The following is a 16,272-nucleotide window of genomic DNA, read 5'->3' on the forward strand; positions in this document are numbered from 1 at the left end:
TGAAGCTGGTTGCGTTAATTCCCCTCAATCACTTAAATCAGCAAAACTGGCAGTTTTACACAGTGAATCCTGTCATATGGGCAAATCATACAGAATTGATTCTAGACATCGACAGGCATCAAAGAACTGCTAGACGTTAAGCAAGTCAGATCTTTCCTCTCATTTCAGGAATGCGTGGGGACTAAAAGATCCCCCTGCCAAGCCCAGGACAGCCTGGCAGTTACAGAAGATCTGCCTTACCTTCACGCATAGCAGTGACTTGCTGAGTTTTGAAAAACATTATTAGTCTGCGAAGAATTATTTTATAAACAGGGAAGCAGTAGACATTTATGAAATCATCAGAGTTGCTAGAAGTGTTGTTATCAAACAGTCATGAGATCATCAATTCTCCAAAAGCCGATCACTGCTAACGTACATCATACATAGCCAACTCATAAACCAGTTGTGAAACGAGGAGCTTATTAGCATTTAAACAAAGATATCACAATCAATTATCATTTAGGTTCTGTTAATTAATTACACCTCAGCAGTGCGAAACTCGTCTGTACTTACCCATGAAAGGATCATCCAGTGTTACTGCACAGTGACAAATAGAACTACAAACTCTTCCTACACCTCAAGACAAATTTGTAAGAATAAAATTTTAGTGAGCAAAGTAGCCTGGCGTTATCCCGCACAGGGTGCGCAGTAAACACAGATGAGAGACAAGATGGCATCAACATGAATAAAGTAACATGAGCAAGCTCAATAAAAGATACCCAATATATGTGCACTAGGTCCTAAAGGGACACTGGGATTAACACCAACATAAAAACTACGCAGCATGGGTTGAGTGAGTTCCATTAAGCGTTACGCTGCATTGCACTATCATAGAAGCCGTTTACAGACAAGACCCTGAAAAGTAATTCTGTTTCATAAAATTGGAAAGGATCAATGCAGACTGAAGCTCTGTTCATCATACAACCACACTGCACATGTAGGATGCTACTTAGAGACCTTGGTAGTGTCAGTGATGAGCACAATTTTATTCTTTTTCTCGCTAGCCACCTGGGCCTATTTCTGCAATTCAAAACTTGTGGACAGATGATTTATAGAATAATCTGAGAATTACATCAACTATCCATATGAAATATGAAATTTGGGTTAAAAAGGATTAAATAAATTGGAAGAAAGCAGATGGGTTCTGCACATGTGTTAGACATGCCTTCCTTTAGGAAAAAGAAATAGCAAGTGTTAGGTGACATTATCTACTTCTGCAACTAATATCAGGACCACCTATGCCACAGATATGTGGCCTTTCCTCAGACACACTGAAGCATAATTAAAGAAGGCAGGCTCTTGCCCAGTCTTCAAATCTGTACATAGTTTTTAAAATATACATGTTGCTCATCGCCCAATAACACAGAGCAAAGAGTAGTATTCTGAATCAGTCACAGGAACACTGATCTCCTAAGAAAACACCAGCCACCTACTTAGCCACTGCTCACTGGAATGTTATTCTGTCACTCTGTTATTCACAAAAAGCTTCAGTGTACTTCCAAGACCTGAGAGATGAAGGCAATTACTCAAAGGTCAGCCACAGCAGGATGCTGCAGAATGGGGCCACCAGCAACACATCAAAGCTGTTTTTCATACAACTACAGGCTTCTCTTGAAGCAGGGCTATTTCTTAAGATGAAGCCAATATTGCACAAATGTATCAAAAAGGCAGATTAATCAGTAAGATTTACTCCCTAAAATAAATAAATGGCGTGACCCAAATTGTTAGCAACTTAACGGGTCCCCTCAATCATGTCCTAGCCTTTTTACATTTAGTTTGTGAATGGGGTCAAGCTTGAAGGGCAACGGTGGGTGGGGAACAGCTACAGCTGTGGGGTGAGCTGACTGTGGGTATTAAAAAGGATGGAATTACTTACAGGCCCAATGAAACCAGCCAGCTGGGAAAGCATCAGGCACATTACGGAAATACACAGCCTGGTTCGACAGAACATCCACACTGCCCGCCGGAGAGATGCTTCTTCGGGCCCGCGCTCCTTCAACTCTTCCTGCCACCATCGATCTAACCTGAAGAAATCATAAGGGAAAAATGAGCACTGGATCCCTAAGACATTTTCCAAGCACAATGGAAAGAAAGCAGCACATACAAAGTGCTCACACAAATATTGTAGTTAAATGTGGAACAATGTGACTCCTACTTTAGAGAAATATGCATTACAGCATCCAACTTGTAGGCATCAGCAACTCACCCTTTAACAGCAAGAGGGTTATCTCCTCTGAGGGAAGCCATTTCCGCATGCTAAGCTTGGGGGGCTTCTTGGAAGCCCCTGGACCTGGAATGCAGAGTCGCAGGTCATTCTGTGGGAGCAGGTTTGGTTTATGACTGCCTCAAGAGCAAAGACTCTCACCCGGGGGATCAGAGGGGGGACAAGTGGGGGGGTAGCAGGGGTGTCAGACTCGTATCTGGTGGTGGCAGGCTGCCTAAAACTGGTCAGTCTGCACAGGGGCAAATGGTAGGTTTTTCAGGGGGCACCTCCAGGTGCATGTATTAATAAATCCATCACTGGCATCAGTGAGGGTTTATTCATATGAGATGTTTGATACCAAACGTCCTTATTTTCAGTGAAGCCATCCTGTAGCTTGGGAACTCGTATTTACCAGTGTCCAGCACATGTTCTTAAAATATCTTTCCTGTTCACTCAGTATGGCTAAAACTCGACAAAGACATTGCAGGGGCAAATCCACTCATGCAGATAGGCCCTCACATGTAATCTAATGCACCCTGCCTCAGGGCTGCAAGGTCTGCTGTAGGGGTAACTTACGTATATTGCATGCAGTGTTACAGACATGGCACACAGGCTGTGGGCTATATTGTGTTTTCACTTTTAGCTGCACCAAGACATGCAGCCTGCAATGGCAGTCTGCATATTCTAGGTGAGGGGTCCCAGAGGTGGCACAATACATGTTGCAGCCCTTGGGGTCCCTCTTTGGTACCCAGGCCCTAGGTACAAGGAGTACAATTTAGTAGGGACTTACGGAGGGCCAAAGCTATTATCAACTGGGTAACAATTGCACAGTTTTAGGGAAATAGATCTGGCACCGGGGACCTGGTAAGCAGGAACCCAGTGCACTTCCAGTCAAAACTGCATCAAATACCAGGCTAAAAGTGGCAATACGTTTTCGGCTAAAAAGACTACATAATGGATAAATCCCTTCAAACAATAAGACTGACAACCAGGCCCACAACAGGATCCCCATGAACACTCAGATTCATTTACATCTACCATTAAAATACCTTATACTGTCATGTCTGGTCTCTTCCAACCAACATCACAAAAAGATTTGGTTTCCGTTTACATTGTTCATGGATGTTCTTCTGTGCCCCTTGAACTAAACTATTTATACTATGCCTTGTATAAATTCTCGCCTTAGCCTTGTCGAAATGCTTGCCAATAAGAAAATACAAATACACCAATTCCAGATTTATATTAGATAAATCCTTTCCTAAGTCTTAAGACCGCATTAGAAAAAAATATTTTTGCTTGCCTTCTGCTGTTGATGTTGGACGTTTCACAGTCGGACAAAGGCCACACATTCTCCAGAAAAAGCTCTCCCTTCTTGTAGGCGAGGTGGGCAAGAGGAGTCAGCCAGGAGAAGGTTGTGAAAGAGAAAAGTCCCGCATTGTCCACAGGATGTGCATGTCTGCAAATTAAGGGAAGGATTTAAAAGCTATTGCAGTATAATTTTTTTTTTAACTAAAGGAGTAAAGGCACTCAGATGTATGTAGACATCCACAATAAATGATGCATTACATATTTGTATTTGAGAATTTGAATAAATAACTTAACTGATAAATGCTGTGGTAAGCAAAAATGTTACAGGAGTAGCATCACAATGTTGCTCAAGCTAGGAGATCTGGCTCTGGTACTACACGGCGTTTGCTTAGGTTTGGCACCTTTACACTATGCAATCATATCAGAAGTTCACATCATGAAGTGGACAAAAGATGGGACATGCGATTTTGGTAGGCAACAAAGGGGTGACAGGATAAACATCTGGCAGAGCACAGCACGGATATTACCTGCAAACCATGATCGATAACCGTACACGTATATGTATCTCAAGAGATGCACTACATCTTATGCAAGGCAGACGGGACCTGCTCATTGTGTTAGGCGAAGGCTAACAGGCACCGATTCTCCTTATAGTATCTGCAGCACGTGAGACAATGGATCACATCTTTCTTAGAAGATGTGGGGAGGAAGTCAGTCAGTGGCTGGACAGGATCAAGCCATTCCTTTATAAAGAATGTGAACTGGTAAGATTATGATCCGTTCAATTCAATATGAAGAAAGTCTTTAGTATTTACATGTGCACACAGTTCTAGATAGGGCAGATCCAACACTGCGAGGACAATGTTGGGGCAAATTTCCTCTGCAGGGCATTATGAATCTATGCAGCACTACCCTTGTACATTTCTGGACAACCCTTTGAGTATGAAGCGAGACAGTCCTGCTGGCACTGTGAGATCTCACTTTAATCTTCTGTTTTTGTCCACGTTTATGTGGGCTCTGTTGTCAGAGGTGACCCAAAATGAATGCCTTTTGTGAGAGTGGCTCTTGCCCTCTCTACTTCACATGTACTAAGGGAAATGAGGTCCAAGAAGATATTCTCTAAGGTCCCCATGAACACACAATATAACCTGCTGAACCAATCAAAACTAGCCAAAACTTCTAGGGAAAGAATTCTTGATGTGTGAAGGGAATAAGAAAAAAGTACAACTGCCTACAGGAAAAGTCATAATTAACTGGGACTCCTTGAACAAGGAAAAAAAAGCTCTGAATGGATGCATCAGGGTCTTAGTATTTCCAACAACTGTTCATCATCAACATTTTTTAGCCATCCACTCTGCCTAAAGGTCACTGGAGTTTGTCAGTATACGAGTCCCTACTGTTCACTTCTGTGCTTGCCGGTCAATCCTATGCCATTCGTGAAGTTGAAAGGCAACAAAACATTCTCTTCAATCACTCATATCGAGCATAGAGAATACTTGCTTGTATCCAGAGTGCATAGGGAATGCTAACAATTTATGAATAGTAGCCTCCTGGGATTTGAGAAAGGATATAAATCATTATAGCACCATACCCGTAAAAGGACATCATTACATTTCCTCCTCCACATTTCCCAGGTAAGCATGCCACACTAATGAATGAGGGTCACTCCGTGAGATTAAATTACTTCTCCTTTGCCGCTTCCCTCACAAAACCCTACGCTGTGACTGACTTTAATTGGTTAGGCTCACTGTGTGCTTACTGCCCTCGCGGCACATGCTATTTGGAAGTAATAGTGGTAGCTGTATGGTTTCTAGTAAGAAGCAAAGCTTTTCAAATTATATCCTTCGTAGAGAAAGTCTTCCAGCTCCACCCTGTATAAATGCTGGTCAGATTCCTATCATTTGGGGGAGTCCTTGGCCATTATCACATCACTTACATTAGATAATGGTGCCTGTTCTCACTGTTGCAAGTGTGTGTTGCTCTGGCTGGCAAGTGCAGGGGTCCACTGACTTCATGTGTGCATGCTGTACTACATGGAGAAGCGATATGCAGGGCTATGGTTGTTTTTTGGGACTTGCCAGCTGGGGCTTTCACTTCCCCATCTCTCTCCCAAACACTTGGTGACTGTGGGACAGAGGAACTGGCTAACTTATTGTTCTTAAACGCTGTTGATTTCCCCTGCCTGAGTGCAACCCACTTCTACCACTTTTCTATCTGTGACGAACATGGCCCCATAAAATGTATTCCCAGACGGTGCCATTTCATAATCTACCAGAGGCAGCTTTAACCATGTCTTGGAGTTAGAGGTGGGGTGACAGCAGGGCTCACAGCTCAGTGAAGTACAACCTTTGGAATGGGAAGAATGTAACCTTGGAACTGAGGGTCTTTACAGACATTCATAAGAAGGCTCTTTGCTGGTAGGCCAGTTTTTTGCCACCAGAGCCAGAAAAGTGCTGACCTCCCTAAGTAGTACTTTGTTCAACATTTCAACTCTGCTCTGAGGAGGTCTTGGTTATCAGCATCAGAAGGAAAGTCAAAAGAGCAAAGAGAGGAACCTCCGCTGCGGCTGTCCTACTCCTTCTGGACCGAGCCGAAGAACGTAAAGGCCAATCAATCTGCCTTGCTGCTGCTTGCAAGAGGAGCTGGATAGCGCCTGCCAATAGGAGTAATTTGATGCTTAAAGGTGAAAACCCAGCCGACTGGAAGAACCTGTCTGCGAACATCTCAACAAAATTATTTCCAAAGCCCTTCAAGGTCATACCAGCCCAGTTTCATGGGAACACAACGACATCCAGGGAAGGTGGAGCCTGCTCTGTCCTGACACTCTGTAACTGTGAGATGCCTTTATCCATCTCTGGTGCCACCCATGCAGCTCAGGAGACTACAAAGTCTAGGCCTGTGGTCTGATCCAACAGGCTTGAGGAGGCAGACCCTGACTTCAGAAAGACTAGAGTCAGCTTCCTGACTTCTCTTGTTTCTAAGCCATCACTGGTTAAAGCTGAAGCTACACTGTTCTAATCTCTGACACCTATGCTCTCTGGTGTCTACTGTGGGTAATCCCAATCCAAGGGTGTCCAAGCCACTGCAAAATCTAAATAACAAGCAATAATTTTCAAGATAAGAGTCCCACCCTTTCTGCCACCACTGAGAGAGACAGCTAGAGTATACTGATCAATTAGCCAGCCCCAATGAGCACTGGGTTGTGGGCTAGAGCTGTTCACCAACAACAGCTGTCTGGACACCAGATCAACATTACACCGCCCTAAGAATCCCCTGTAAGCGATACAGAAAACAAACCTATTTCAAGAACAGGATCTTCCTTTGTTTGGCTGGTGGATTTTGCTGCTACTGACTCATAATGGATACACAGGGCATCTTTGATCTGATACTTTGTAGCTTTCTGTAGTTTCAGACACAAATGTGTACAATCTTACTTGAGATCCTCGGAGGTTTCCTCCACTGGTTAACAATGGCCACAGGGCTCAATACTAACTGAATTTCTATCATGTAGGACCTATCAATGCATCTGGGATTGGCTCTTTGGCCCAGAAGATAAATGGCAATCCAAATCTTCTAGGTAGATCAGAGTGAATATTTACTAACCTGCTACTAGGGTATGTTCCTTTCTTCTAAAGTAATTACCAACTGGCCATTCTATTTATAAACTGCTATCTATTCTGTTGCATGGCATTCAGCATTTCATATGTGACCATTTAAACTGTAGTGTCACAATATTGGGGCTTTGGGACACCACAAAAGAGGTAACAAAATGTGAACCTGGTAATCGACCATCAGATTGCCGAAAAAAATTAACCAGACAAAGAAGGAAAGCTTACTCTACCTCAAGAACTGCCAAGTCTATTTTCACGGCCTCTAGCCATAGGAAACGAATCAGTCCCAGCAAAAACAATGTGAGGAAGGAACCTGGAAGTATTTTTCAATCCAGGATTAAAAACCTTACCCTAGGTGAACGCTGTGTTGAAAGGTACCACATGCCAATCATTCCTGGTTCCCCTGTTTGAGCTGTTGCTCCCCACAGATGAAGGTGGAGCAATCCGGTCACCAGTCACACCCTGGCGGAGCTTTTGCTATCTGGTCTTCACAGGTCTCTCCAAGACGTTTACTGATGGGCTACCACTGGGTAGATCCAACTGCATCAACTAGCCCATTATGCCATTAACATGACTAGAACTCACAATTATGCTACTAAGTGCTGGAACTGTAAATGTGTTAGGTCGACGGGTCCTGCGGCCTTTAAACTACATGTGATGTATCTACAGAAATGAGGCAGCAGATTTCTTATCTACGACACGCAGCGGCTGAGAGTAGCACACCATCCTTATAGTTCCACTGAAAGGACCAATCTGTTTGATGTGCTGTCACCAGTGATGTTTTCTATGTCATTTGCCACACATGCAAGATCTCCATCAGTGTGAACCTATAGTCTGTGATGAACTGCAATTAACTGTTCGATAAAGGCATATTTATTTATTTAAATGGTACCACTGCAGGTCCCCCAGCAAGTGTTGGCCCGGATAGAAAATGTGGAATAATGTTGCAGCATATACCTTCCTGAACTGCAAGGTTTTCAGGCAACAAACCATCTTATTCCAACCCATCTTCCAAGAGAAACAGGTCAATTAAGGTAACATCTGCAGTTGCAGAGCACAGCAGTGATGCTGGGAACACGTAGCTGCAATACGCTCCAAACCAGGTCTCTGACAAAAGTAGACACTTTTTTTTTTTTTTTTAAATTCTCTATATCCTCGGACAGAAACACAAACCTTGATGTTGTGGTCTGAACAAAAAAAAAAAACTGTAAGCTTGTTTAAGAGGGCACTTTTCTATGTGTGCTGTGATCAGACAGCAAGTGACAACCAACATCAAAGCCTTCGTTTCACTGAGTTACAGTCCAATGAGCGCTTAATTAGTAAAAATGTTAATTTTATAGAAATCATCTTGTATTTTTATATCAGTCTTTCGGTAGTGATCTAGAAAGTACTGGACTTTTTGCCCAGATTTTTTCTCATATCATTTAATATTCTGCATTACTGAAAATAATATTATTCTCTATCTTGTCTCTAGGGAATTCCTTCTCTTTGCATGGATGGAGTACATTCATTCAGACACTCAACCAGGAGTGCCCTCAGAGGATAATTCCTGCACCCAGCCTGTGAAGAATCACAACACCCACGCTGATAACACCTAGTCAGCTGGTCACCTAATCTTTCCTTCTTGTATTATGGCAGTCACCTCGGTACTGTATTTTTGCACAAGATCAACAAACGATATTTCACGGATTCCCATGATCTGCCCTATAAAATGTGTCACTTTCAGTATTGAGAGCCCATAAAATGTTATTTCTTTTTAACAATGCGGTGGTACACAGTAAGGCCTTTTAAGGATTTGTGGGGCAACCTAAGTGTTATCTAGGAGATCTTACCTAAAGATCCCCTTCTACACCACCGATCTGCAATGTGTTTTCTTACATTGCTGCATAAGCTTTAATTACTTACCCGTGTGTCAATGCTCACTTTTTATTGTCTACGTAATACCATTAAAGTAAATTTAGTTAATACAATTTAAAGTTATGGTTAGTATTAGGCTGAAAGTTTGTTTTAGAAGCGCTTTTATTTAAATCCAAGTTAATTTAATTTACCCAAAGTGATTTATATTTCTTTAAAGGATTATCATAGCTAAGGATTACAATACAGTTCTTAACATATTTATTAAATAAAATATTTACTACAAGGATAACGGTTACTAATAGGAATATATCACATTAAAACAAAGTTACGTTAATTTAATTTATGGTTTGCTTTGGAATCATTCAAGGTCTCAGCGATTACAATTAAATAACGGGTGGGATTTGAAATTCACTGCAATAAATTATATTTATATTAGTAGCTGATTGAGCTTTGCAGAGACAAGTTAGATCTTGGGTCGCTGTGGAGCTAGGCTGTTGAACTCACGGATTAGAAGGGGTGTAGAACGAGGTGGGAGAGGTGGTGTGTGGATTGAGAGAAGGAGAATAACTCCTGGGTACCAGCCAGATGTAGGAGGGGGGGGGGGGGAGGGGGGTTAATCCAGCCAGTGCTATATTGCTTGGTAGAGAAAGGAAGAAAAAAGTGGGAACGGTCTCTAAGCAGACAGATATACATGCACCACAATGGAAGTCTTGCACATTAGTTGAATAATAAAGTAAAGCTTCTGCTTTTTAGCTCAAATTCTCATTTCTTATAATAACATTATAATAGTTTCTCACCTATCACTCCGATACACCACTACAACAAAACATTATAATTTGCCTTAGGCACAAGCCAATCTATGTATTGGTCTATGACGCCAAGCACTATAGGCAGAGCCACTGGAATTGTGCAGAAGGGGAGGGGATCAAATTATGCGGTAGGGTTGACTAAATTATGCGACAAGAAAAGGCAACTTATGCAGCATTAAGCTGCACACTCTGATATATTACTGCATTATTTTGACTTTTTTAAACTGTTAACACTGTCTGGGCATTCATTGTACCTCATTAGCGCCAGTTTAATGTCCAAATGTAGCAATAAGCTGCAGAAAGGTGACCAGTCAACCTTTGCAAAGGACCTTCCACTGCGCTCCAACACGGGTCGCTTGGTTTTTACTAACTTGTGAACCGTTTATGCTAAAAACAACATTTTTTTGTTGCAATCCGCAGATTATGCAGAAGGTGTTGATTATGTGGCAAATTTACAATTATGTGAAAAATCGCTGCACAACCACATAATTCCAGTGGCCCTGCTATGAGATGGGGTTAGTGTCATGCTTGGAGCCAGTGCGCAGCAGGAGTAGGCCACTCCTGAACAATAAATATCCTGGGGTTGAAAGAAACCTAAAGAACCACAGTCTTGGATCCTATGTTGATCAGCTATTCCAATCTTTCCCACAGGCAAAGGATACAGGATCTCTCATCCAATCTAAGCTCTTGCTTCAGTGTGAATACTTGGCAGGCTGTAGGCAACAAAGTACGCTGCCAATCCAAACAGACTGGAAGCACAGAGCCTGCTTCTCAAAGAACATGGTCCGGTAAACACTGCTAAGCATGCAATGCCGGCAACTTAATTGTAATAATAGTTTACCATTTAGCATACAACATAAAAGCTAGTTGAAAGCGAAGATGAAAAACCTGATCAATGAACCCAAACATATTTAGATGGTGCTTTATACATAACACCAGCAAGAGGAAATGTTGCACTTTGTGGGAGAAAACCCTTGTTTTGATCAGCCTAGGAGGCAGATAATTATTGGCAAGTACGTAAGCCGTGAACCCCCGTGGCCAATTTAGGGACCCAAGGTGACATTTTCATCAACAACATTAACAAAAAATGTGGAATTACTTCCATCTAGGATGTCCCTATTATTCCAATTGGAAGCTGCTCACTGTTGTCCAATGTGGGGTTGTGCTTTATCTACAAATGCAATGTTATTATTATTGTGCTATCACAGGGCGCTGCCCAATGATATGCACCACTCCGGTGCCCACTCACTTCACATTACTGAAGGAAGCTTTGAATAGAAGGCCCAACAATTAGGGTGACCTGACTCCAGGAAGCATAGGTGTCAAAAGATGATGGTAAACATCTGTGCATTATTTTCCTAGAACATTCAGCGGAGTCTCCCTACAATGGGAGGCTTTCAGAGAAACTCTAATGTAAATCCATAGTAATGAAAATGTCACTGTAGGAAGTTGGCTCTGTATGTGCTATTTCAAAGTAAGGAATAGCATGCACAGAGTCCAAGGGTTCCCCTTAGAGGTAAAATAGTGGTAAAAATAGATAATACTAATGCTCTATTTTGTGGTAGTGTGGTCGAGCAGTAGGCTTATCCAAGGAGTAGTGTTAAGCATTTGTTGTACATACACATAGACAATAAATGAGGTACACACACTCAGAGACAAATCCAGCCAATAGGTTTTGTATAGAAAAATATCTTTTCTTAGTTTATTTTAAGAACCACAGGTTCAAATTCTACATGTAATATCTCATTTGAAAGGTATTGCAGGTAAGTACTTTAGGAACTTTAAATCATAAAAATTGCATGTATACTTTTCAAGTTATTGACAAATAGCTGTTTTAAAAGTGGACACTTAGTGCAATTTTCACACTTCCTAGGGGAGGTAAGTTTTGATTAGTTTTACCAGGTAAGTAAGACACTTACAGGGTTCAGTTCTTGGTCCAAGGTAGCCCACCGTTGGGGGTTCAGAGCAACCCCAAAGTCACCACACCAGCAGCTCAGGGCCGGTCAGGTGCAGAGTTCAAAGTGGTGCCCAAAACACATAGGCTAGAATGGAGAGAAGGGGGTGCCCCGGTTCCGGTCTGCTTGCAGGTAAGTACCCGCGTCTTCGGAGGGCAGACCAGGGGGGTTTTGTAGGGCACCGGGGGGGACACAAGCCCACACAGAAATTTCACCCTCAGCAGCGCGGGGGCGGCCGGGTGCAGTGTAGAAACAAGCGTCGGGTTTGTAATGGAAGTCAATGGGAGATCTAGGGATCTCTTCAGCGCTGCAGGCAGGCAAGGGGGGGGTTCCTCGGGGAAACCTCCACTTGGTCAAGGGAGAGGGACTCCTGGGGGTCACTCCTCCAGTGAAAGTCCGGTCCTTCAGGTCCTGGGGGCTGCGGGTGCAGGGTCTCTCCCAGGTTTCGGGACTTAGGATTCAAAGAGTCGCGGTCAGGGGAAGCCTCGGGATTTCCTCTGCAGGCGGCGCTGTGGGGGCTCAGGGGGGACAGGTTTTTGTACTCACAGTCTTAGAGTAGTCCTGGGGTCCCTCCTGAGGTGTTGGATCGCCACCAGCCGAGTCGGGGTCGCCGGGTGCAGTGTTGCAAGTCTCACGCTTCTTGCGGGGAGCTTGCAGGGTTCTTTAAAGCTGCTGGAAACAAAGTTGCAGCTTTTCTTGGAGCAGGTCCGCTGACATCGGGAGTTTGTCTTTTCGAAGCAGGGGCAGTCCTCGGAGGATGTCGAGGTCGCTGGTCCCTTCGGAAGGCGTCGCTGGAGCAGGATCTTTGGAAGGCAGGAGACAGGCCGGTGAGTTTCTGGAGCCAAGGCAGTTGTCGTCTTCTGGTCTTCCTCTGCAGGGGTTTTTCAGCTAGGCAGTCCTTCTTCTTGTAGTTGCAGGAATCTAATTTTCTAGGGTTCAGGGTAGCCCTTAAATACTAAATTTAAGGGCGTGTTTAGGTCTGGGGGGTTAGTAGCCAATGGCTACTAGCCCTGAGGGTGGGTACACCCTCTTTGTGCCTCCTCCCAAGGGGAGGGGGTCACAATCCTAACCCTATTGGGGGAATCCTCCATCTGCAAGATGGAGGATTTCTAAAAGTTAGAGTCACTTCAGCTCAGGACACCTTAGGGGCTGTCCTGACTGGCCAGTGACTCCTCCTTGTTGCTTTCTTTGTTCCCTCCAGCCTTGCCGCCAAAAGTGGGGGCCGGGGCCGGAGGGGGCGGGCAACTCCACTAAGCTGGAGTGCCCTGCTGGGCTGTGACAAAGGGGTGAGCCTTTGAGGCTCACCGCCAGGTGTTACAGCTCCTGCCTGGGGGAGGTGTTAGCATCTCCACCCAGTGCAGGCTTTGTTACTGGCCTCAGAGTGACAAAGGCACTCTCCCCATGGGGCCAGCAACATGTCTCTAGTGTGGCAGGCTGCTGGAACTAGTCAGCCTACACAGACAGTCGGTTAAGTTTCAGGGGGCACCTCTAAGGTGCCCTCTGGGGTGTATTTTGCAATAAAATGTACACTGGCATCAGTGTGCATTTATTGTGCTGAGAAGTTTGATACCAAACTTCCCAGTTTTCAGTGTAGCCATTATGGTGCTGTGGAGTTCGTGTTTGACAAACTCCCAGACCATATACTCTTATGGCTACCCTGCACTTACAATGTCTAAGGTTTTGTTTAGACACTGTAGGGGTACCATGCTCATGCACTGGTACCCTCACCTATGGTATAGTGCACCCTGCCTTAGGGCTGTAAGGCCTGCTAGAGGGGTGACTGACCTATACTTGCATAGGCAGTGAGAGGCTGGCATGGCACCCTGAGGGGAGTGCCATGTCGACTTACTCGTTTTGTTCTCACTAGCACACACAAGCTGGCAAGCAGTGTGTCTGTGCTGAGTGAGAGGTCTCCAGGGTGGCATAAGACATGCTGCAGCCCTTAGAGACCTTCCTTGGCATCAGGGCCCTTGGTACTAGAAGTACCAGTTACAAGGGACTTATCTGGATGCCAGGGTCTGCCAATTGTGGATACAAAAGTACAGGTTAGGGAAAGAACACTGGTGCTGGGGCCTGGTTAGCAGGCCTCAGCACACTTTCAATTGTAAACATAGCATCAGCAAAGGCAAAAAGTCAGGGGGCAACCATGCCAAGGAGGCATTTCCTTACAGTCACTTACCCAGTGTACATCTGTTCGTGGCATCAGTCGCAGTAGATTTGCATGTTCTGCAATAGCTCGCCATCTGGTGTTGGGCCGGAGTGTTACAAGTTGTTTTTCTTCGAAGAAGTCTTTCGAGTCACGGGACCGAGTGACTCCTCCTTTTGTCTCCATTGCGCATGGGCGTCGACTCCATCCTCGATTGTTTTTCCCCGCAGAGGGTGAGGTAGGAGTTGAATTGTAGTAATAGTGCCCATGCAATGGAGTGACTAAGTATGCACCTATTTAAGGTTGAGATGACACATATATAAATAATTGAAGGTAACTTCCAAACTGCTACAGGCTCCCGGGGAGGCGGGTGGGCACATGCGAATCTACTGCGACTGATGCCACGAACAGATGTACACTGGGTAAGTGACATTTTCAGTTCGATGGCATCTGTCGCTGTAGATACGCATGTTCTGCATAGACTAGTAAGCAGTTATTTCCCCAAAAGCGGTGGATCAGCCTGTAGGAGTGGAAGTAGTCTGAAATAATGTCCTTAATACAGCTTGACCTACTGTGGCTTGTTGTGCGGATAACACGTCTACACAGTAGTGCTTGGTGAATGTGTGAGGCGTAGACCATGTGGCTGCCTTACATATTTCTTGCATTGGGATGTTTCCTAGAAAGGCCATGGTAGCACCTTTCTTTCTGGTTGAGTGTGCCCTTGGTGTAATGGGCAGCTGTCGTTTAGCTTTAAGGTAGCAGATTTGGATGCATTTAACTATCCATCTGGCTATACCTTGTTTTGAAATTGGGTTTCCTGCATGAGGTTTTTGAAATGCAATAAAGAGTTGTTTAGTCTTTCTGATGTTTTTTGTTCTGTCAATGTAATACATCAATGCTCTTTTGACATCTAATGTATGTAGTGCCCTTTCAGCTACGGTATCTGGCTGTGGAAAGAACACTGGAAGTTCCACTGTTTGATTTAGATGGAACGGTGAAATAACCTTTGGCAAAAATTTAGGATTGGTCCTTAGGACGACTTTATTTTTGTGAAGTTGTATAAAAGGTTCCTGTATTGTAAACGCCTGAATCTCGCTTACTCTTCTTAGGGAAGTAATGGCGATGAGAAATGCCACCTTCCAGGTTAGGAACTGTATGTCGCAGGAGTGCATGGGTTCAAAAGGTGGACCCATAAGTCTAGTTAGGACAACATTTAGGTTCCATGAAGGAACAGGTAGTGTTCTTGGTGGTATAATTCTCCTAAGGCCCTCCATGAATGCTTTAATGACTGGTATCTTATATAGGGAAGTTGAATAGGTAGTCTGCAGGTATGCAGATATTGCTGCAAGGTGTATTTTAATGGAAGAGAAAGCTAGGTTAGATTTTTGTAAGTGAAGCAAGTAACCCACTACATGTTCTGGAGTTGTGTGTAATGGTTGTATTTGATTAATATGGCAGTAGCAAACAAACCTCTTCCATTTACTTGCATAACAGTGCCTGGTGGATGGCCTTCTGGCTTGTTTTATGACTTCCATACATTCTTGGGTAAGTTGTAAGTGCCCGAATTCTAGGATTTCAGGAGCCAGATTGCTAGATTCAGCGATGCTGGATCTGGGTGTCTGATCTTTTGGTTGTGCTGTGTCAACAGATCTGGCCTGTTGGGCAATTTGATGCAGGGTACCACTGATAGGTCTAGCAGCGTTGTGTACCAGGGTTGCCTTGCCCAAGTTGGTGCTATCAATATGAGTTTGAGTTTGCTTTGACTGAGTTTGTTTACCAGGTAAGGAAGGAGAGGGAGAGGAGGAAAAGCGTAAGCAAATATCCCTGACCAGTTCATCCATAGGGCATTGCCTTGGGATTGTTTGTGTGGGTATCTGGATGCGAAGTTTTGGCATTTTGCGTTCTCCCTTGTCGCAAACAAGTCTATCTGAGGTGTTCCCCAGAGTTTGAAATAAGTGTTCAGAATTTGGGGGTGAATTTCCCATTCGTGGACCTGTTGATGATCTCGAGAGAGATTGTCTGCGAGTTGATTTTGGATCCCTGGTATAAACTGTGCTATTAGGCGAATTTGGTTGTGAATTGCCCAATGCCAAATTTTTTGTGCTAGCAGGCTTAACTGCGTGGAGTGCGTCCCCCCCTGCTTGTTTAGATAATACATTGTTGTCATGTTGTCTGTTTTGACGAGAATGTATTTGTGAACTATTATTGGTTGGAAGGCTTTTAGTGCTTGAAAAACTGCTAGAAGTTCTAGGTGATTGATATGCAGTTTTGTTTGATGTACGTTCCATTGTCCTTGTATGCTGTGTTGATCGAGGTGTGCTCCCCACCCTGTCATGGAAGCATC

At 44.0% G+C, this 16,272-nt stretch overlaps 1 protein-coding gene across 8 annotated transcripts in view; it reads right to left on the minus strand.

Annotated features, from left to right (window-relative positions):
- Positions 1-16,272, minus strand: part of ABCC5 (ATP binding cassette subfamily C member 5) — a 254,811-nt gene that overhangs the window by 175,976 nt on the left and 62,563 nt on the right. For all 8 annotated transcript variants that reach the window (XR_011199339.1, XR_011199340.1, XM_069212924.1 and 5 more), the window contains exons 4-5: positions 3,543-3,698; positions 1,916-2,063 (exon numbers count right to left, since the gene is read on the minus strand). Coding sequence is in view for 6 of the 8 variants with exons in the window: in XM_069212924.1 (XP_069069025.1) it covers positions 1,916-2,063; positions 3,543-3,698 (304 nt within the window). In the remaining 2 variants the exon portion in view is untranslated. The remainder of the gene's footprint in view (positions 1-1,915; positions 2,064-3,542; positions 3,699-16,272) is intronic.

The sequence above is a fragment of the Pleurodeles waltl genome, chromosome 11, assembly GCF_031143425.1.
Source record: "Pleurodeles waltl isolate 20211129_DDA chromosome 11, aPleWal1.hap1.20221129, whole genome shotgun sequence".
Taxonomy (NCBI): domain Eukaryota; kingdom Metazoa; phylum Chordata; class Amphibia; order Caudata; family Salamandridae; genus Pleurodeles; species Pleurodeles waltl.